Source organism: Dioscorea cayenensis, chromosome 15 (assembly GCF_009730915.1).
Source record: "Dioscorea cayenensis subsp. rotundata cultivar TDr96_F1 chromosome 15, TDr96_F1_v2_PseudoChromosome.rev07_lg8_w22 25.fasta, whole genome shotgun sequence".
Classification (NCBI taxonomy): domain Eukaryota; kingdom Viridiplantae; phylum Streptophyta; class Magnoliopsida; order Dioscoreales; family Dioscoreaceae; genus Dioscorea; species Dioscorea cayenensis.
Genome location: NC_052485.1, coordinates 2,362,596 through 2,386,030, shown reverse-complemented (window position 1 = coordinate 2,386,030; position 23,435 = coordinate 2,362,596). Strand labels below are relative to the sequence as shown.

Sequence of the window (23,435 nt, the reverse complement as noted above, 5' to 3'; positions counted from 1 at the left end):
GAACATAGTATTATTTAAATATATATATATATTAATAAAATAGATAAATCACAAATTTATGTGTTATTTAAATACTTGCTTTTGTTCACAAGATTTTTTTTGGAAAAAAATAAATAAATCACATACATTAAAAGAAAAGAACAAAATACAAAATTCAAACAAAAAAGACCCAAAAAGAGTGGGGAGACCAAGAAACCCACAAAAGAACCCAACACCAACACCCTTGCCACAAAATACAAAAAAAAAAAGACCCTAGGAGAAGGCATGGAAACTTTTCTAGGAATCTAAACCAACTCCAAGAATGAAACTAGCCCTTGCTAGGGGGACGGTCTCTGCAAGGTCGAGGGATACTCAGATTCGTATTTCGAGAAGTGAGGAACTCCAGAATTCTTTTGATTTTCTCATTGGCTCCGCCAGTTTTACCTTCTTTGATTATGGTACTTCCGAGACCACAAGATATTTGACTGTTTTAATAATTAGAAACAATTTCTTATAAGTCATAATATATAAATAATAGTATCTTCACAAAATATAACAAATAAATTTTTTTTCACTATTTAAAAAAATGAATTATGATTCAATTTTTTTTTTATTTCATCGTGATCATTGTAAAGGGAGTTGATCATATGATATTACTTCCGTTCAAATCTTTTCATAAATTTAAAGAAAATATTACTGAGGTGGTACACATTTCATATATATATATATATATATATATATATATATATTTGAACAAGGCATGTTTATATCAATGTTTAAAAATTCGGATATGCATGAAACAAAATTGCTCATAACAAAAATTGTATTTGCCCCTCAAGGCTAGAACTATGTTTTTATCCTTATCAATGGATGGATGTGTACCAATTTGATTTTACCATTTAATATTTTGGTATCTTTATAAGTTTGTGAGGATCTTTTACCATAACAACTAAATATAATTTCATAATTAATTTAGTTGCATGATAAAATATAATGACTACAAATTTTCTTTCTATATTTAACCACTAATTTAATTTAATCTAATTTGGCTAATCTCCTTATATATAATTTAATAACTCAATTATCTCAAAAGTGAGAAATTTCGGGAAAGTTGAGATTCAACTCCCCTTGCAACAATATATTGTTAAGGTTTGTGACTTGTTATAAATAAATAAGTAAATTCTAATCTATAACGAGAACAAGGAGGCATCCGCAAATCAATTCCCCTCGTAATAATATATATATTTTTTTTAAAAAAAGTGGATAAACACTTCAATTAAAGAAAAAGGCCCTTGTAACAATATGTCCTAAAAGTTTGTGATTTGTTTATAAATAAATAAATTCTAATCTATAATGAGAATAACGAGTCTAGGATGAGGCAGAGGTTCAAGGGAGAAGAAGACCAATCTCTTGTTAGTTTAATTTGTTTTAATTTTTAGATGAAAAGCATCTTTGTTAAATGGTTTTGTTTTGTTTTATTTATTTTTTTTGAAGTAGATAAACTACATATATTAAATCAGAACAACGGAGAATAAGTCTAACGGTCGAACCAATGGTAAAAAAACCCTAAGACTCTCCTAAGTAAAAACAATGAGCAGAAGACTAGCCATCGCCGGGCATTAGCATCTGCTGGTGGTGAGGAACTCCAGGCTTGTTTTTGTTTTATTTTATCACTTTGGAACATATTTTTCTACTTGGAGGTTTAAATAAGATTTGCTTTTTATCATTAAAGATGATTTAAAATTTCCGTTCCATGTGTGTATGCAATTACTGTATATGTTTCATTTCATCCTTGACTCTGGGAGGAATATTGGGTCATTTTTTTATTGCATTCTGCTGATGCATTTAGTTTTTAGAGATTTGTAGTCGAATTTCTTTTCTTTATTGTTGGCATGTGAATTCTAGTTCAAGCTAGTTTTCCATATAGAACAGGTTCATGTATACGAGTCAATTACATGGGGAAAATCTGTGAGAATCTGTATTATTTTGTGAGAATCTTTTACCATAACAACCAAAAATAATTATATAATTAATTTAATTGCATGATAAAATATACTTCCTCCGTTCTGTCGTGGTTAACCGAATCTCACATATTATTTCACAAAATTTTATAAAAATTTAGTTTTCTTTCCAAAATTACCCATAATTTATATTTCCATATTTCTCTCTCATATTTAATTTCAAAAAAGAGAATTGAATAGTGTGTCAAGGGTAATTTTGGAAAAAAAAATAATAAATGCTTCTTGATGTTAGAAAAAAACATGGATTTATAAAAAAGAACTGAGGGAGTATATTGTTGAAGTTTAAGACTTGTGTTATTAAAAGTAAATGAATAAATAAATTCTAATCTAGGAGAACCAAGAGGCATCCACAAATCATGGAAAATCACCACTGATAAACCCTAGAGAGAATCAAAGGAGATATGGAATCAAAATCTAACTAGGATTAGGGGTTAATTACTTGAACATTGACCCAACTTTGTTTTATTTTCACTTTAATCATTCAACTTCAAAATATATCAAAATTGTCATTCAAGTTATAAAAACTTTCACGGGCTAGTCACTCGAGATTTGACGGCGCCCAATAGCCTACGTGGGTGCTGTAAAAGCCGAGTGAGCAACTGATGTCTACATCATCAAGTTTACATGATAATTCTATTTGGCGGTCACATAGGCTATTGAGCGTTGGAAAGTCTCGGGTGACTGTCCGGTGAAAGTTTTTGTAAATTGAGTAATTATTTTGATATATTTTATAGTTAGATGATTGAAATGAAAATAATGTAAAGTTGATGACTGTTAAAAAAAATTAACCCTGTAGAGGTCCAAAGGAGACGAAGACCAATTTCTTGGCACATTAATGCTAATGGATCTTAAACGTGCCCTCCTTTACCCTGTTAGTTTCCTTTGTTTTGGTTTTTAAAACTAACATTTTATTTGAACTCAAACTATGAATTTTTTAAATATAATAATTTTAAATTTTCTAAAATTGGAAAAAGCCGATAACTTTTATTTTAAATTTTGATTAATTATTTTAAAATTTTTTAAAATTGGATAAACTTATATCTCCTAGTCTGACTTCTAGTGTCATGTATATATATAGGACTTCTTTCTCTATATAATATGTATAGATCTGCAACAAAACAACAATGGCAAGTAGTGGCAGTATTGTGAAGTGCGCAATGATTTTGATTTTTTTTCTCGTCATCATGCTCAGAGTAATTGCTGCAAGACTTAGGGATCCAATATTTACGGGGAACATGGGTTCGTATGATTTATGCAAATATAAATTTGATTACAAAGACAGATACATTGTTGGTTATTTTATGTTATATGATCATGAAAAAGCTGGATCCATGGAAGGGAAATATTAGTATGTGGAAATACAATTAAAACAAACTTCAACATTTCTAAGTCATGAAAAAATTCTGTGTTTGTCATCTTCATTATTTGTGTTTGTCTTCTTCGTCATTTGTCTTGCGGGAACATCATAGCTAAATTTATTTTGAAGTTTTAAAGTGATAAAAAACTTTATTTTTTATTTTTTATTTCATATACAAGAAGTTTTTAAATTTCTTGTGATTTTGGAGTAGCTTATGATTTTTTTTCCGATTATAATGGTAAATTGTAATTAAATTACTATAACTACACGCATGCTAACTCAATTCATGAGTTCAACATGGTAATAGAACAATACTTACTGTGAAATGCCAATAACAATAACAAGACAAATTGCTTCATTTATCATGACTCAGCTGGCACTCTTGTTTTATTTATTTTCAATATTGCATTTGAAACTCATTAATAGTTATTGGCAGTATATATATATATATATATTTCATACACCATCAGTATGCTAAAACATGGCCATGTTAACCATTGCATTTGTAATTATACCAGACTTGTTTCCTACCGGAGGAGGAGTTGAGGAACTCGTCTTCGCCAAGAATATTAGTTTTAGCATTCCTATTACTTATCAGTTGCCGCCTCACCCTCCTTATATTGATCTACATAACTCTTCCACACATGTTATTGGTGCAGGTAATTAAAACAACAAAAACATGTTCATATATATAGAGATATATCATCAAAATAAATATTTTTTACATATTTTTTTTTTTTGCAGATAGAGAGCATTTGAAGAAGGTACTTACTGGAGAAGTGTTTGCTCTTATAAGTACACAACATTATCCAATGACGCTATCTCTTGACACTACAAGTGATCTTACTTGGGTTCAATGCAAGCCTTGTGAACAATGTTATCCAAAATACAACCCAATGTATAATCCTGCAAATTCATCAACTTTTATGAATACCATGTGTGGAGACCAGTACTGCAAGATTGAAGCTTACAATTACTACAAGAAAGAAGTTGATAGAGTGATGCGATTCTGTACTGATGATAGAAGATGCTTATTTGGGCATGCTTATAGAGCTGACAAAAATGTTATGGGTTCTTTAGTTTCTGATTATTTTGAGTTTCAAGAAATGACTGACACCGAGAAAGTATTCCATTCACATTTAACATTTGGATGTGCTCACTCAACCATAGGAAGTTTTAACAGAGAAGCAGATGGTGTTTTAGGTTTAGGACAAGGACCTTTTTCACTTATTTCCCAATTGGAGATTGGGGCCTTTTCTCACTGTTTACCATCTCCAAACAGTGGTAAAACCTCTTATATTTTGTTTGGAGATGCAGCTCAAACTAGAGGCCCAGGTGCACACATGATTTTTAACCGGAGATATCCTTCACGCTATTATTTGAAACTCCACAGTATAGCCTTACTTGACAATCAAAAGAAGATCACTTTAGATGGTATTCCATCAAATACATTTGCCTTTGATAATGATGGTTTTGGAGGTTTTTATCTTGATATTGGTACACCCTTTATAAACCTTCCTCAGGTGGCTTATCAAGAGCTTCGCAAGGTGCTTCATAGTACACTCTTGGACTATAACATTAGACCTATTGTTTCTAGTGATCCTTCGGCCTTTTGTTTTGAAGCTTCATTTGATGATGTTCAACACATCAGTCTGGTTTTTACTGTAAGTTTGCATGATCTTATTCTCACCGGAAATCAATTGTTTTATGAGAATTTTGATTCGAAAGGAGTTATCTGTCTTGGTGTTGTGGAATCAAAATCCAAGGAAACCATTCTAGGAAGAAATGCTCAAACTTCTCGTAACATCGGTTATGATTTTGATGTTGGTTTGATTACCTTTCAAGATATGGAATGCTAATTAAGGTATGCTTCCAGTTCTTAGTTATCTTTATTTCATTCTCTCATTATTTGTTTTTAAATTAATTAAAGAAAAATTATTTTTCAATATTTATGGTTAAAAATTATTTTAGGAAATGAAATATTTCAAAATAATTATATATCTTTACTAACTTATTAGGGATTGGGCCACTCATCTTTTCACAAAATTATTCTGAATCTGTTTAGAATCATATATATGATTTATAAAAATTTTATCACCATAACTTATTCATCAATAATATTTACATATATATTATTTCTCTGTGTACATTGATAAATATGACTAACTTAAAATGCAGATGTTGAACCAGTGATGGATGCTACGTTAATGAAGAGGAAATCATTCTACAGAAGTGATCAACTGCCCATGTATTTACTTTCTTAAATTATTATCACAAATTTTTTTTTTTGGAATAATAGGCGACAAGTGTATTTTTTTTAATAAATATAAACAGTACCAAACAATACCAATACTGAAACCTGAATATATATGTACAGTACAAAAATAATATAAGAATCCCAAATAAATAGTGTCTATTATTCAATTTGATAAAATGCAAGTAAATTATTATCACAAGTTTATGTGTAATTTTTTTTTTTTTAATAAAATTCAAGTGAATGAAGTGCCATTTAAATTCTCACTTCTCTTCTATAGATATTCAATTTGACTATTTTAAAAATTATGAATTATCTTTTATAATTTCTCTACAAAATTTAACACACACATATATATCTTTTATTGCTTCTAAAATATTAAATTATGATGCATGAAAAACTCTTTCTTATTCCTGTGTTGCTATTGTAATATTTCTAATAAATGAATATTACCTCTCAGTTGAAATCTTTACACAAGTTAAAAGAAAAGATGAGACGCGTATATGAGATCACAACCTTTTCAAGATTGATATTAGATCTGAGTTGTAATTTAGCTAGAAATTTTGGATCAATTAAATATTGGATGAAGACTAAATACAGGTAATGCGAAAAAATACAACTTAATTATAATTAGTAAGATTATTTAACTAAAATTATTTCATGATTAGATAACTGTATCAACCAAGCAAACCATTAGTAACAAAAAAAAAATATTTAAAATATATATATATATAAAATTAACTAGTCATCAATGGCTCAAAACCAAGGCAAAAAGTCATCTAAAAATAAAAAAAAAAAGAAAGGTTTATAACTCTTTCGTACTATATACATAACTTTTAGGGCCGGTTGTGAACATGATAGAATATAGACGGATTTGATATTAGGACTGGATAACCATTAAATTGTTATTCTAAAATTGTTGTCCTTATTTATGTCTGAAGTGGACCGAATAATGACATGGTATGATATTAATGATATGTAAATAGATAAAATTATCCTTTTATAATATAGTTATATATATATATATATATATATATATATATATATATATATATATATTTAAATAGACTTTTTTTGAATTTTTTTTCCTTAATGATTTACTTATCGGTATTTTAAATTTTTAGAAAATAAACAACCTATTAATAATGTCCACAAATATATAGATTGCAATTAATATCACCAACTTGCAAAAAACTATAGTTAATACTTATTTCCTTAGAGAAAATTATACACAAAGTCATCAATATGACATAAAACTAAAGTAACAAACTCATTAATGAAAAAATAAATAGATTACATAAAAATCAATTTGGAAATTTTTTTTTATCAAACTAGAGAAACTAAAAATAAAACATGATTAAAAAAAAGAGATTTAGATAAAAAATAATTTGCTCAAGCAGGACGGAGAAATCTTTTAACCACTCTAAATGCGTAAAATCCTACTTAGTGAAATTAGTGTTCTATCTAGTTGTTGACAAGATTCTTGTCTTAAATATAATGTTTAAAATATTAAAAGAAGAAATACAATAAAACCCTAGATAAGGGAGAGAAGCTAAATAATAGGGCAAAAAAAAGTAAATTTATTTTTTTATTATATCATACTTGTTTTCATACTGATTCCCCATATGATTCATTATCATGTCGATGACGGGACAAAATACACACTAAACAAAAGATAATAGCAGGATATAATAGTCTATCATATTCTATTGTTTTTATCATGTCCACCAAACGGACCTTTAAATTCGTTAATTTTTATTGACATAACATAAAAATGGACTTAAATTTATTTATTTATTTTTGCTTATATTTATATTACTAAAACATGTATTAATAAAAATTATTTAAGTCTATTTGTATAGTATTTAAAAATTATTGAAATTAAGTAATTTAGTTGTTTTTTTATGTTAAAATTTAGATAATTTAATGTTATTTTTAAACGACATATATTTAGGAATGGAGAGGACATACATTTAGGAACGGAGAGGTTAATATTTAACCATCATTATAATGGTCCAAATTGATTTTTCTTCGCTTTTTTAATGCCCGCAATTCAAAAACATCCGTCTTCTCTCTCCCTCTCTTGCTTCTCAAGAAAGTTAACGATCAAGGAACCTTGGGCTAGTCCAATGGTAATTACCCATGGTTGTAAGTGAAGTCTCGAGTTCGAATCTCTCGAACTATAATTCATATTTAGTGTCACCCGTGGGAGTTACGTGTGAGGATTATCTCTCGTTCTTCCCTCCAGGGTTATATGGCGGGGGATTATTCTCAGGAGGTCATTCAAGCCACCGTAATGCTTTGTCACTTGTCGACCTTGTCCAAAAAAAAAAAAAACACATACACACACACAAAAGTTAACTATCAACGGCTCAGATTGATGATGAAATGACAGCTGTTGGATAACATCTCACCGCCCAATATAATTCTATGGACGGCCCAAATTGATTCCACTTGTCTTTCGTATCCACGCTTTCCCCGCCGTATGACGCCCTCGTCTTCCCGCTTCCTCTCTCTCACTCTCTCACTCTCTCGACCTCGATGAGCTGCGAAGAAGAGCAATGGAGGATATCACAGAGACGGAGCTCGAATCACAAGTGAAGTTCTCCCAACTCTATCTTCTTTTTTCCATTGTAATGGCTTCGCTACCTTGCCATCCTTTTGCCTCCGATCATCTGTTGTTAATTCTTTATCATAGATCGGAAGATGTAGAAAACCCTAATTTCGATCTTCCTTCAATTCTTTCCATACGATATTGAATGACTTCTAGGATGTAGTTTTCTCGTCGATGTTGGCTTGATTTGGATTGTAACCAGGCTATATATTTTGCAGAAGATGTGATGGATTCCAAGGCTTTCTTCTCAGTTTATAGAGTAAATTAAGCATCAATATAGAAGAATTTTGATGGTTTTGAATATTTTTGTTCTTATTTTATATTAGTTCTGACATTTGCTTGCCTTTTATTTATTTTTATGATTCCCTGATTTCTTTTGATGATCTCTGTCTTTCCATGATTTCACATATGCCATGTCATCATAGCGTTTTTCATATAAATTAATGGAGATACTCATTCACTTGTATATGAAAATCTTATCTGTATTTTATTAATGCAAACTTAACTTTGCGATGTTTGCTAGTTAAACATTTGGCAATTGTCATGATGTATTAAACATGTTTTGGATGTAGCTGTCATTAAAATCAGTGATTTCCTTTCAAGAGCATGATCACTTTGAGTCTCTTCTACTTCATTCTCATGAGGACCTTAATGCTCATTGCTTATCACAATCATTACTATCAGGCAGCATGACTGCAACTTCGGTCACCTGATTATTTCTTCTATTCTGAAAAACTCATCTTCCCGTTTTCTTTGTTATGCTTAATTTTCATTCTATCTCGATTCAAAAGCTTGCTCTATGATGAGCATATTAATATACAAGGTTGTAATTTGCCCCTTATATTTCGCAAGTGATAATATTTTTCTTCTTTTACAGGACTGAATTGTGCACAACTTGCTGGTACTGTAAAGTGCATGCTTTGTTGTATATCTCATGGTAAGTGTTCCCTTGCATTTATTTATTTATTTATTTTATTTTCTCATAAAGATGGATAAACCACATTTTATCCCTTGCATTTATCTAATATAAGTTATTTATGAGTCATTTCCAAAATTCCTTTTTATTGTGCATCAAGATCTTACTATCTTGTTCTAACAATTAGTTGGAGTGGGACAATTCTTACTTTTATCATCAGTGACATTTGCTGCAAACTAGTTGAGAACAAAGGTTATATTAGAATACTAGAAACCAAGTCCATGTATTCAGATTAACTGATGCGTGCCCATTTATTCAAACATTAACATAATATCTAGTGACTTTCCATTGAAGGCCCTGTCAATAAAAAATTAATCTCAGTCTATATGAATTGAATGGCCTTTTCTTATCTGATATATTCATCAGCTGCTCCTGTAGAAAATTGTTGTTGAAAGAAATTATGAAGCTTAATATGAAAATTATAATTAAGATAAATAAGCTTTTAATGCACTATAAGTGTCACATTTAATAAAAATAAGCTGTTATTTGGAAGCTAGCTGGGTTTGGCACCTGTTGCATCTTGAGTTAACTTTGGATTAAAATGAAAAAAAAATTATAATAACTTTTTAAAACATATATATATATATATAAGGTTTTACATCCACAGTGCTTGTTAAACAAAGGATTTTTAACAAGCCCTTTGGAGATATATATTTATATCAAAAGAAAAGAAAATATTTGAACTTAAACAGAACTTGTTAGAAGAGAGCGGTGGAATTAAAATGGCCAAGATTCTACCTTTTCAGTTAATAACTCTTTTGAACCATTTTAATAAAGAGTTACTTTATATCATTCAAGTCTATGAACTTATATATGAGGATATTAATATAAAGTATAACATACTTTAATTGGGAGTAAGAAAATAAGCTTTTTCTACAAGAATATCATAGTTTTAAAGCTTGGGACATATAATTATAAGTTCTAAAATAAAATGTTTAATATAAGTGAACATTAAACTAACATGATATCTGTTGAGTATAAAATCAAGGGGACTAGAACAATCACAAAAGATAAACAACTTCTGACAAAAGATGCATCTGCAGTCTATTTGGATCCACTTAAAAAGCCTTTCCATCTCCAAGGAGACCGAGAGGGTGGTGTCGACAGATATCTGCAGAAACTAGCAATGTCCTACTATTAACCCACCGATATTGAAAAGAAAATAGCATAAGAGACAGAAATAAGGCATAACAATGATAACATATGAGAGAAATAAAGAGAGACATACCTTCTCCTAACATTTCATTTCGTCGAATGTGACTATAAAGTTGTCAAGGTCATAACCAATGTTATAGTTAGCTTGGGCATATGCTCCAAAAATGCTCTCTCTTAGATCATTGGGCGACACTGAAACGGTGAGGCATTTGAATTCAGTGCTTTGTTGACCAACCATACGATAGTATCGAAAAAATAGCTGCCTTTTGATGAGTGGGATATCAATAGAATCATGTCTGAAAATCAAACCAATACTCTTCAAGTCTTTAAATGAAGCTTTAAAACAGTAAAGCGGTACTCCCTTCTCCTGAACAAGCATAGCAGTATTATTAGCATTAGGGACTATGCTTTTAATAGCTATACAAAGCTTATTAAAAGTCACTTCAGAAATCCTCATGAGGGTGGTGCCAAAATCAAGAATCAATCCCCCCCTGCCATTTTTATCCATTTCAAATATATTGGATGGTACATTTAACGTAATCTCCCTTTCATTGTCGATCACAATCATGCTGTGAAAGTTCACAACGTATTGTGAACGAAATATCTTATTTTGGATCAAAGGGGCTGCTCGACCAACAAGCCTAGCTGCATCTCCAAACAATATATAAGATGTTTTGCCTGTAAGAGGGAGTTGTAAGCAGTGAGAAAATTTGGAGATGTTAAGTTGAGAAATTATTGAGAATGGTCCCTGTCCTAATCCCATAATTCCGTCTTCTGCCGCAAAAAAATTTCCCCTGGCGAAGAACGCACATCCAAAATAAAGACGATGGTCAAATGCTTTCCTAATACCATTTGTCCCCTCTTACTGAAAATAATCAGATGCCATGTTGCTCTTAACTTCTGATTCATCCCCATATTTAGTAAAAAATTGGCATCTTCGATTATCATCACAAGCAGGAGACAATGCATTAGCAAAGATATTGCAGTTCTCGTTTTCACACGTAGTATATTTAAAAGTGCCTGATGTTTCAGGATCAAAGGGTGGATTGCTTTTTTTAAAGCAATCTGTACATGGCTTGCATTGCAGCCATGTAACATCACTCCCTGTGTCAATAGATAAACTAACAGGAGTCTCAGGTATACCAATGGTCATAGATACTGTATAAGTAGTGTTAGTATATTCCACTTGTCCACTGAATCCATTCTTCAATTGCTCTTGGCCTGCATGAAAAGCCATTAAGGAAATGTTAAGAGTGTGGATCGTAAGACAGAGTTTGAGACGGTTTCTCAACAATAGCCATCTGGAAGCTCAGATTTTTGGGTGTGATGATCTCCATGGTTCCTCCAAAAATAGTGATTATCACTGCCACTTATGCAATGGTTATTAATGCTGCCATGTTTCAGAAAAACTAATGGTTGGTGTTGGAAATATAGTACCACATCGGTTGTGTAATAGAAGTGTAATGAGTTTATATATAGGTATAAAGGTTGAGCCACTAAGTCTTGAGACTTTTTGGTGTAAGACCCCTAAGCCCATATAGAGCCCATATAGGGCCCACTAGGTAAGAAGAAAAATATCATATTGTGTTCCTATATTGCTTACTTATAAAACTTTTAACAGGATCAAAGCACAAAAGACATGTGCAACCTACCAGAAAGTCATGGAAAAATGATTCACAACCTAATTCTTATATCACACAAAAGAAACATTTGCTTTCTGCATTAAAATGGCTATTTTGTGAACCACTAATCAGTCACGAATTACTGAAAATTATCACTCATAAACCTTAGCTATCTTAGATCGTTATCTAGATAATGAGTGGACCTCAAACATATCCTCTTTGCCCCCATTAGTTTCACTTAGTTTAAAACGTTTAATTTTATCTAAACTCAAAGTCTAATATTAATTAATTTGATTTGTGTAATATTCATTGTATGAAGGTCTGAGATGATGACTTAGTTGCCCCACATTGATAGGATATATTATACCCATATACACACTACTGACATATATCCTCTTACTCTGTGTCATAAATATTATCCCAAAACATATGATTAGTTCTTTTGGATCAAGAAATGGTTCCATGAGGACAACAACTGGTACCTTTAAATTTGCCTGTCTGACAACATGCCACTTTAAAGAAATGACAAAGATGAGACATAGTATATTAATAGTAGAACTCCATTCATTCAACAAGGAGGTTTGTATCTAAGGATTTCTACTAGTACCTAAATAACAAGGTGGGAGGGAGACCATTGAAGTGAAGCTTCTGCGAAGCTTGATATTTAGCTATAAACAAGCATGACATAGGTATAGAATGTCTAGTGATTAGTGAGTTGAACATCGTTGTTCATATCAAACAAAAAATTTGATTTATAATTAATATAGCATACTGACTAGCTTATTCTTGCAAGACACCGGTGTTATATATGCTTGTAGAAGTGTTTCCTCACCATTTTCCAAGATTGCTGATATGAAATTCTTTTCTGTTGTAAGTTGTTATATATAAGAGCTGCCAATTTAGGAGATGGATGATGTACTGAATGTCAGTGAGAGAACTTGCTGTGTAAGTGAAAAACTAGTCCTAACAGATCATGCCTATTTAGTAACTGATGCTTATTACATATATGTAATCTTAATTCGCAATATATTTCAGTATAAAAGATACTGTAATTGCTAATAAGTATATTCTCTATATGTAAAATCCTGACGAAAGGTCTTGATTTCAATGGGAAATGAATTAATGTATATCCACTACTCAGAAGTGAAAGGGAAGTGATTGAAATCACACAACTGAGGTGTTAGGCCATCACCTACTTAAGCCCGTTAACACATGCACTATATTTACTCAAACTTTTCAGCCTCTTTTATCAGAGAAGTGGGTGTCAATCTGTTCAGCAGCCATTAATCAAATGCCTCCTTAGTATTATTTATTTATTTTATCCTTTTCCTTCAGACCCCCCCAATGAGTATGTATGAGGTTGAGTGTTGCACACAGCGGGGGACCCACAACCCCAAAAGACCGGCCTGATAAGGTGGGGTTGCCCCTCACATATATGCACATGGACTCCTCCTCAATTAGGCGATGTGGGACTAAACCAGGTTTGCAACATTGAGGGTTTAGATTTCTTCTAACTCAATTCATATTTTACTCATATTTATTAAAAAAATTTCGTGAAGGTGGATGGTGATGCTTATTAGGCCATGCTTGCAGTGATGATAGAAAATATTTATTAAGCCATATTTACAAAGATGACAAAAATGCTATGGATTCCTTGGTATCTAATTACTTTGATTTTAGGAAATAATTGGTATGAGGGAAAATTTCACCCATGTTTCACATTTCTACTGAAGAAAATTTTAACAAAGAAGAAGTTGGCATTGTGTGCTTAGAATAAATATTGCTTTCACTTGTTTCCTAATTAGACATCACTGCAGTTTTTCATTGCTGATGACTTCAAAAGAGTGGTAAAACCTCTATCAAATACATTTGCTATTGATGATGATGGTTTTGGAGGTTGTTACCATTAAGTGGGCACAATCTTTATGAGCTTTCCCCAAATCACCTACCACCATCTTCTCATTATGATGCTTGAGAGTATACTCTTTGATCTATAATATTATACCTACTGTTTCTAGTGCTCTGTTTATAATTTGGGTACTTTGTTTTTAAATGGTCAACACATGTTACACATCTGTCTGGTTTTTACCATAAGTTTGCATAATTTATCATTACCAAGTGTTTTATGAGAATATTGATCTAAAAGATGTATCTATCTTGGTGTTGTAGCGTTGAATCCAAGGAAACTATTTTAGGAAGAAATGCTTAAGCATCCCATAACATTGGCTATGATCTAGATGATTGAATGATTATTTATTAAAATATGGAATTTTAGGATCTTCATTTCTTTCTCCCCCATATTTACCTTCGAATTAATTAAAAAAAAAATTTTAGGCTTGTGTTTCAAATTATCTTGTGAAATTAAATAATTTAATATAATTATTTAACTTATCTATAAATTAGGCTATTTATCTTTTTATATAATTATTTTAAATCTGTTTAAAATCATGTGATAGCTAAAATTTGATCTCACATACTTGGTTTTTCATGTAGATATATATATATATATATGTTAAGTGCTCTTTTTTCTCCTCATCATACCATTCAAGAAATCATGTTTTATATAGTTACTTTTTTTTTTAAAAAAAATTATTATAAGTTTTTTTTTTCTCTTAATGTAAGTGAACATAGTATTATTTAAAGATTTGCATTAGTTTGTCTGTTTATTTTGCTATTTTTTTGTTTTTCTTATCGTACTGATTTTTATTGGAATAAATTAGTGTTTTTATCTTGTTTACACTTGCATCTATTCACAAGATATTTGACTATTTTAAGAATTACAAATATGTTCTTAACAAATAAAAACACTCTTCACTACTTATAAAAAAGTAAATTCTGATATTCAGGAAAAACTTTCGTAATTCTACTTATTGAGTTCAAATTTTTGCATGAGTTAAAAGAAAAAATCACTGAGGTGGTACACGCTACACACACCATATATGTACATATATATTTGAACAGGTCAAAGTTTTTGAAAAATGGATAAACCACATCTATATTAAGGGTGAACAGGTCAAAGTTATATCGTTGTTTAAAAATTTGGATTTATATGAAACATAACTGGTTGTAAAAAATCATATTTGGCCCTCAAGGATAAAACAAATAAAACATCCTTATCAACGGATATCCCAATTTGATTTTATCATCTACTATTTTGTTACTGTTACAAGTTTGTGAGAATCTTTTACTATAAATATTGAATATAATTCATAATTAATTTAATTAATTGATAAAATAGAACGATAAAATCTTTTTGTTAATATTTAAATTTTGTGAACCACTAATTTAATCTATATAATTGAGTGATAACTCTTTTCTTGCGAAAGCTGCTCTCTCTAACAACTATATATATTGTTAAAGTTTGTAACTTGTTCATAAACAACCAAAATAAATAATAAATAAATAAAACAAAATTCTAATCTATGATGAGAGCTAAGAGGCATCCACAAATCATGGAAAATCAGTACTTATAAACTCTAGATAGAATCAAAGAAAATATGGAATAAAAAATGAATAGGGTCAAGGACTAGGAGGGCACGTTTAATGGACCGGCTCTGTTAGTTTCCTTTGTTTTAATTTTTAAAACTATGATGACAATTAATTTTATCTGAACTCAAACTATGAATTATTTTTTAATTTAATTCTTGTTATTATTTTTTTGGATAAAGCCTATAACTTTTAATTTAAATTTTGATAAGTTATTTAAAATTTTTAAAACCAAACAAATTTATATCTCCTAGTTTGAGTTATATTCTTCTGTACTGTCATATATATATATATATATATGACTTCTTTATATATTATGTATAGATCTACAATAAAATAACAATGGCAAGTAGTTTCAGTATTGTGAAGTGTGTAACGATTTTGATCTTTTCTCTCATCATCATGCTTGGATTAATTGCCGCAAGAAATTTGGAGATGCCAGAAGTACTATATGTTATCAAGGGTTAGTGTGATTTATGCAAATATAAAACTAAATACAAAGACAAATACATTATTGGTTGTTTTCAGTAGTTTCTGAGTTGTTTTATGTATCTATTAAACATGACTTCACATTAGTATATATTCTCACATCACAACTACAGGACTTCACATTGTTGCTCAGTTCACATGTTTGTGATGTGAGAATAAGTTGGCAAATTCATTTATCATAACTCAAGAGTAGTTTGCACACCCTTGTTTTTATTTTTGTATTTTTAATCGCATTTGAAACTCGTATTAAGTAGGATTTATATTTTTTTTCTTAGACCATCTATTTATCAAAACATGGCCGTGATAACCATTGAGTTTGTGAATCTACTAAGCTTTTGTTTTTACCAGAGCCGAAGAACTTTTTGACAAAAATATAAGTTTTAGGATACCTATTACTCAGCAGTTATTACCTTACTTTCATGCATGTTAGACAACATAAACTTAGACATATATATATATATATATATATATAGAGATACATAATCAAAATAAACATGTATTGTATAAATTTTCATGCAGATGATGAGGATTTGAGAAAGGCATTTATTGGACCAATGCCTAGAAGTTGGACAGGTTGCATGGCGTTTCCTCTTAATGGTACACCTTATCCAGTGACGTTACCTTTTGACACTGAAAGTGATCTTCCTTTGGTTCAATGCAAGCCTTGTAAACAATGTTATCTAGAACTCAACCCAACCTTTAATAGTACAAATTCATGAACTTTTATGAATTCCATATGTAGAGACCACTGTTGTGAGATTAAAGCTCTATCGATCTTGCACTAATAATAGAAGATGCTTATTTAATTATGCTTATGGAGATGACAAAAATTTAATGGGTTCTTTAGTATCTGATTATTTTGAATTTTATTTTAAAAAATAATTTTTTTTATAAATCATTCTTTTATTTTGTTACCTGAACTATAAACCACACTTTTATTTTAAAGCTCTGTCGATCTTGCATTGATAAAAATGGATAAATTACACTTTTATATATTTCAAGAAATAATTGGCATTAAATTAAAAACTATTCCACTCGCCTTTCACATGTGGATGTGTTGCCTGAACTATAGAAAATTTTAACAAAGAAGATGATGGTGGTTTAGGTTCAGGACGAGGATTGATCATGTGTTTTTTTTACTGTTTACCACTTCCTAGAGAGTGATAAAACCTCTTATATTTTGTTTAAAGAAGCAACTAACATGGTGCAAGCTTGATTCGTAACAAGTGATTTCCTTCACGGTATTATTTGGTCAAGTTAATTGCTCTTATATTTACTTCCTGTGACAATTATCACAAGTTTCTATGTGAGTTTTAATGAAGATGAATGCAGTGCCATCTAAATTCTTACTTTAAGAGATATTTTATTATTTTAAAATTATTAGTCATCTTTTATAATATCTCTACAATAAAACGCTCTTACAGAAGTTCAGCTGTTTTAATAGTATCACATCTATGCCATTCACTCATCAATTTCAAGAATAAAACAAGTAGCTCTAATATCTCTAACATTAATTACAGATAGATGGCATTGAGCTGCTGGGTGAGTTATAAATCATTTTGTTAGCTACAAACATCCTTAAAAGGTCTGATGGAGTCTTACTTCCTCATTGCCCTCACTGTGCTATTATTGTATTGGTCATGAATATTTCAGTTCATTCTTTTCACTTTACAAATTACTTGCCGAATGTGTTCCTTGTTAGATGTGTGTATGTATATTAGATATATGTATGTATATATATACATGTGTATACCTGTATATTTGGCTTCTATATGAAGCCCCATGATCACACTTGTTGGGTAATAGATGAGCATTGATCCATCTCTTTTCTTCTCTTCTTTCATTCTTCTCTCTTCTAACATGGTATCAGACTAGGTACCTTCCTCCGGCCATCTCTCCGGCCCTTCTCTTATTCCTCTTTTCATTTCCTCATTCATACATTGATAAAAATAAATAAATAAATAAAAAATAAAATAAAATAAAATTCTGCGCACAACAATTAACCCCACCCGCGCACCGACGACCGGCACCGAGCCACGCCTGCGTGCCCGCCCAAGACACCGCGCCCGGCCCCGCCTCCCGATCACATCGGCACCTGCCTGCGCTAGCACGCCCGCCTCAACACCCGCCCAGCCAGACACCAGCGCCCGGCCCGGCCCTCCCGATCACATCCAGCCGCCGCCGCGGCCCAGCGCGCACTAGTGCCCACCTGCCCGTGCCGCTCGCCGACCGGCCGCCATCACTCGCCGGAGACTGTTGATCGCTATCTTGTCACCCAGCCTCCACCTCTTTTTCCATCCTTTCCCCAAGAATAAAGCCTTTTGTGTCTTCTCCAAGCACATGAAGACAATTGAACTGACTCATTCCATTCAAAAAGCAAAAGACACTGATGTAAGCAAAAGACCCTCCTCCCTATTTCATCTACTGGCCATTTTTCTTCTACTTTCTTTTCTATTCCCTCTGTCTTTCATGTCCCTCGTTTATCCATGAACCTCATGTCTGTTAGTCAGCTTACTGATTATGGTTGTTAGGTTATTTTTGACCGTACCTCATGTCGTGTGCAGGATCACAATGGGACGGTGATTGGAGCTGGCCGCCGCCATGATGGAGTCTTTGTGTTGGATACTCTTCATCTGTCATCTTCAGCTAAGTCTATTCATCACTGTCATGCTACTGTTTTATCTCATCATATGTGGCATCATCGTCTTGGTCATTTGTGTCCCTCTCGTCTGTCATCTCTTGTTCGTCTTGGCGTCTTAGGAGTTGTCTCTCCTTCCTATGATGTTGTCTGTGTTGGCTGTAAGCTTGGTAAACAACTCCAACGTCCTTATCCTATGAGTGTATCTCAGACTACTGCACCTTTTGAACTTATTCATTCTGATGTTTGGGGTTCTGCTCCTTTTGTTTCTAAAGGAGGTAACCGCTATTATGTTATTTTTATGGATGACTACACTCGCTTTACTTGGATCTACTTTATGCATAATTGTAGTCAGTTATTGTCTATTTATCGATCTTTTATAGCCATGGTTCACACCCACTTTGCTGCCTCAGTCAAGATCTTTCGATCTGACTCGGGTGGTGAATATATTTCTCAGGCTTTTCGTGCTCTTTTATCTTCTGAGGGCACCTTACCTCAATTATCTTGTCCTGGGGCTCATCCTTAGAATGGGGTAGCTGAACGCAAGCATCGTCATATCTTAGAAACGGCCTGTGCTCTTCTTCTTGGTGCTTTTCTCCCTCCTCACTTTTGGGATGATGCTGTTAGTACGGCTGTTTATCTAATTAAACTTCAACCTTCCTCTCATCTTCATGATCGCAGCCCGGGGGAGTGTCTTCATGGAACACATCCTCGCTACGATCATCTTCGTATTTTTGGTTGTCGTTGTTTTGTTTTGCTCTCACCTCAGGAGCGGACCAAGCTCACCGCCCAGTCCGTCTCTTGTGTTTTTCTGGGATATAGTCTTGAGCATAAAGGTTATCGTTGCTATGACCCTGTTACCCGTCGTATTCGTATCTCTCGAGATATCACGTTTGATGAAGTCACCCCCTTTTATACCTCTCCTTCTTCTACTGAGTCTCATTCTTCTTCGGTTCCTCTCTCTTTTCTTTTTCCTCCTTTTTCTCCTGCAGATACGTCCCATATGTCTTCCGCTCCTCCTCTCGTCGCTTCCCCATAGCTTCTTAGTCACTCTTCTCTAGATCCTCCTTCTCCACTATCTGTTGAGTCTCCTGCCGTGTCTACCTCTTGTCCTTCTCTCCCTCCTAGTCACCCGCCAGTTTGTTTATTTTACCATCGTCGAGATCCCACTGTGACTCCACCAGTGCCGGTCTTCTGTGACGCCTCTCCCACTATCGATCCAGCTCCTGAGGTATCCTCTCCTCCTTATTCTTTACGAGATCTCTCCACTTTACATCCCCCTGTTCGTTATGCTTCTTCTAGCACTAGTATCTCAGATGTCATTGAGCGTGTACCTACGGTGAAGCGGTTCGATCGCTCGAGTCGCTGGATCGCCATGGGCCGAGGAGCTTGATGCCTTGTCTCGGACTCATACATGGGATATTGTCCTCTCCCGCCCATGCCATTCCCATTACTGTCATCTGGATCTATCGGGTGAAGACCCGCTCGATGGATCTCTCGAGCGCTATAAAAGCGCTGGGCTTGTTGCTCGCGGTTTTCAGTAGGAGTATGGTCGTGACTATGAGGAGACTTTTGCCCCCGTGGCCCACATGCACATTGTTCGTACATTAGTTGATGTTGCCGCTGTTCGTCAGTGGGTTCTTCATCAGCTTGATGTGAAGAACGCCTTTCTTCATGGGGACCCCGGCGAGGAGGTTTACACGACTCCTCCTCCCTAGCCTTCGTGTGCCTCGAGATCTGCTTTGCCGCCTCGCCCAGGCTTCTATGGTCTCAAACAGGCTCCTCGTGCCTGGTTTGAGAGGTTTAGCATAGTGGTTGAGGCTGCTGGATTTACTCCGAGCATCCATGATCCGACAGTCTTTATTCATTCTTCACCTCGTGGCCGGACCATTCTTCTTCATGACGTGGATGATATGATTCTCATCGGTGATGATTCCGCTCATATTACTTTTGTGAAGCGTAAACCGCGTGAGACCTTCTTGATGACTGATCTCGGTCCGCTTCGTTATTTTCTGGGTATCGAGATCACGTCTCATCCTGATGGCTATCGACTATCTCAGCAGCGTTACACTCTTGATCTTCTTGCTCGCTCTGGCTTGACAGATACTCGTACTGCCGCTACACCGATGGAGTTACATTTGCGCTTTCGTGCTTCCGATGGGACTCCCTCACGGATCCTACTCGCTATCGACATCTTGTGGGTAGCTTGGTATATCTCTGTCATACACGTCCCCGACATTTCTCATGCCGTGCACATTCTCGGGTCCGGCTTTGTTGCGGCTCCCACCTCTGTTCATTATGGACATCTTCTTCGAGTACTGCGATATCTTCGTGGCACTGCCTCGCGAGGTTTGTTCTACTCACACCAGTCCACTCTTCAGCTATAGGCCTATTCTGATGCTACTTGGGCCGCCCTCCCGATGATCGGGTCTCACATCAGCTATCGTGATCTTTCTTGGGTCTTCACTTGTTATTTGAAGACTAAGAAACAAGAAACTGTTGCCAAGTCCAAAGGTCGAGGTCGAGGTTCGTGCTTTGGCTTCTACAGTACAGGAGGTGCTTTGGATTCGCTCGATTCTACAGGATTTTGGTGTACCGATCCATTCTCCTATTCCTATTCATTGCGACAGTACGGGAGCCCTTCAAATTGCTACTGATCCGGTAAAGCATGAGCTGACCAAACACATTGGTGTGGATGCCCACTTCACCCGTTGTCATGTCCGTGCTCATACTGTGTCCCTCCATTATCTTCCTACCGAGGTTCAGGTGGCTGATTTTTTCACCAAAGCCCAGACACGTGATCAGCATCTCTTTATGTTGTCCAAACTCAAGACACATGATCCACCTTGAGTTTGAGGGGGGGTGCTAGATGTGTGTATGTATATTAGATATATGTATGTATATACATATGTATACATGTATATTTGGCTTCTATATGAAGCCCCATGATCACACTTGTTGGGTAATAGATGAGCATTGATCCATCTCTTTTCTTCTCTTCTTTCATTCTTCTCTCTTCTAACATTCCTCACCCTGTAATCTATGTTAATCATACTAACTGTGCTTTCATGATGGTCTCCTCATTCCTTCTAAGCAGTTGGCATTATAATTTTTGAAAAACAAGCATTCTATGCTTTTTTAAAACAAACAGAGATCATGTTCTTTCACTATGGCAACTGTCACGGCCTTCCCGATCGCACCAACGATCACCGCGCGGCGCTCGTCACACCACCAAGGCGCCGAGCCAGCCTTCAGTACCTGGAACCAAAATCAGCCCAAGAAATCCGACCCTTACAGCAACCACTCTGTCTGAGATACTCTAGATGTGCATTTGAGATATCTATTTGTAGATTAAAAACTACGTGAATTAATTTCTTAAAACCAATTTAGTGAGTTATGGACAAATTTATCGACTATGTTTTTTTTGGTGCATTGTTACTGATGTCAGATTTCCCATTTATTGGGAGTATTTAAATGTAAATATGCAAATAATTACTGATGTCAGATTTCCCATTTCATGTGCTAGTTATTCTCTTCATAGTATCTTATTTTCAATGACAGTGGATATTGATCATGCATATATTGTTCTAGTCCATTCGATGACAATGACTGTTGTAATGAAATTGAGTTGAGTTGGAGACACGAATAAATTTAGATGATTATGAATTTTGGGCTTGGATCCTAGGGCTTTAAGAAATTAGCTAGTAGAGTGTTTTCTGCGCAATTGAATAGGTAGAATTGAATGCTTGCATATTGTTAATCTGGCTATCCAGCATTTCTTCTGCATAATTTCACGTATGCCATGTCATCATAGCATTCTTTATAAAAATTAATGAAAAAACTCATTCATTTGTATGTGAAAATCTTGTCTGTATTTTATTAATGCAAACTTAACTTTGCGATGTTTGCTAGTTAAGCATTTGGCAATTGTTATGATGTAATAAACATGTTTTGGATGTAGTTGTCATTAAAATCAGTAATCTCCTTTCATGAGCATGATCTCTTTGAGTTTCTTCTACTTCATTCTCACAAGTCCCTTAATGCTTATCACTTTTACAATCATTACTATCAGGCAGCATGACTGCAACGATCAGTTGCTTGATGATTTCTGCTATTTTGAAAAATCCATCTTCCTGTTTTCTTTGTTATGGTTAATTTTCATTCTATCTCAATTCAAAACCTTGTGCCTGGGCACTCACTTCTGAACTATGATGAGCATATTGATATACAAGTACATAATTTGGCCCTTACATTTCTCCAGTGATAATATTTTTCTTCGTTTACAGGACTACATTGTGCACGACTTGCTGGTAGTGTAAAGTGCATGCTTTGTTGCATATCTCATGGTAAGTGTTCCTTTGCATTTCTCTCATGTAAGTTAGTTATGTGTCATTTCCAATTCCTTTTTATTGTGCATCAAGATCTTACTATCTTGATTTAACAATTTGTTGATGTGGTACAATTCTTACTTTTATCATCAGCGACATTTGTTGTGAAGTAGTTGAGAACAAAGGTTATATTAATATACTAGAAACCAAGTCCACACATTCAGATAAACGGATGCAAACAATAACATAATATCATAATATCTAGTGGCTTTCCATTGAAGGCCCTGTCCATAAACAATTAATCTCAGTCTACATGAATGTCATTTTCTTATCTGATATATTCATCAAGCTCCTGTAGAAAATTATTGTTGAAAGAAACTATAAAGCTTAATATGAAAATTATAATAAAGACAGATAGCTTTTCATGCTAAGTCTTACATTTAATAAAGATAAGCTGTTGCTTATCTTCATTAATGGATGTGATTTCATCATCTAATATTTTGTTGTATGTGAGGA

General features: G+C 33.6%; 2 protein-coding genes across 2 annotated transcripts; one reads left to right on the top strand and one right to left on the bottom strand.

Annotated features, from left to right (window-relative positions):
• Positions 1–3,838: 3,838 nt before the first annotated feature.
• LOC120277557 (aspartic proteinase nepenthesin-2-like) lies at positions 3,839–5,216 on the top strand. Its single transcript, XM_039284418.1, has 2 exons — positions 3,839–4,016; positions 4,102–5,216. Exons 1-2 carry the CDS (start codon positions 3,839–3,841, stop codon positions 5,214–5,216), a joined length of 1,293 nt encoding a protein of 430 aa, XP_039140352.1.
• Positions 5,217–10,228: 5,012 nt separating this feature from the next.
• On the bottom strand, positions 10,229–11,593 carry LOC120277556 (aspartic proteinase CDR1-like). The gene is made up of 2 exons (XM_039284417.1): positions 11,319–11,593; positions 10,229–11,198 (listed from the first exon to the last, which is right to left on the bottom strand). The coding sequence occupies exons 1-2, from the start codon at positions 11,591–11,593 to the stop codon at positions 10,436–10,438; spliced, it is 1,038 nt and encodes a 345-aa protein (XP_039140351.1). The 3' UTR covers positions 10,229–10,435.
• Positions 11,594–23,435: the final 11,842 nt, after the last annotated feature.

Bases quoted from the DNA above. Each gene is read 5' to 3' on its own strand.
- LOC120277557 (XM_039284418.1), top strand. From the start codon at position 3,839: ATGGCCATGTTAACCATTGCATTTGTAATTATACCAGACTTGTTTCCT. The intron at 4,017-4,101 runs GTAATTAAAACA...TTTTTTTTGCAG, and splicing joins CACACATGTTATTGGTGCAG to ATAGAGAGCATTTGAAGAAG.
- LOC120277556 (XM_039284417.1), bottom strand. From the start codon at position 11,593: ATGGCTTTTCATGCAGGCCAAGAGCAATTGAAGAATGGATTCAGTGGA. The intron at 11,199-11,318 runs GTCTCCTGCTTG...AAATGGTATTAG, and splicing joins AATATCTTTGCTAATGCATT to GAAAGCATTTGACCATCGTC.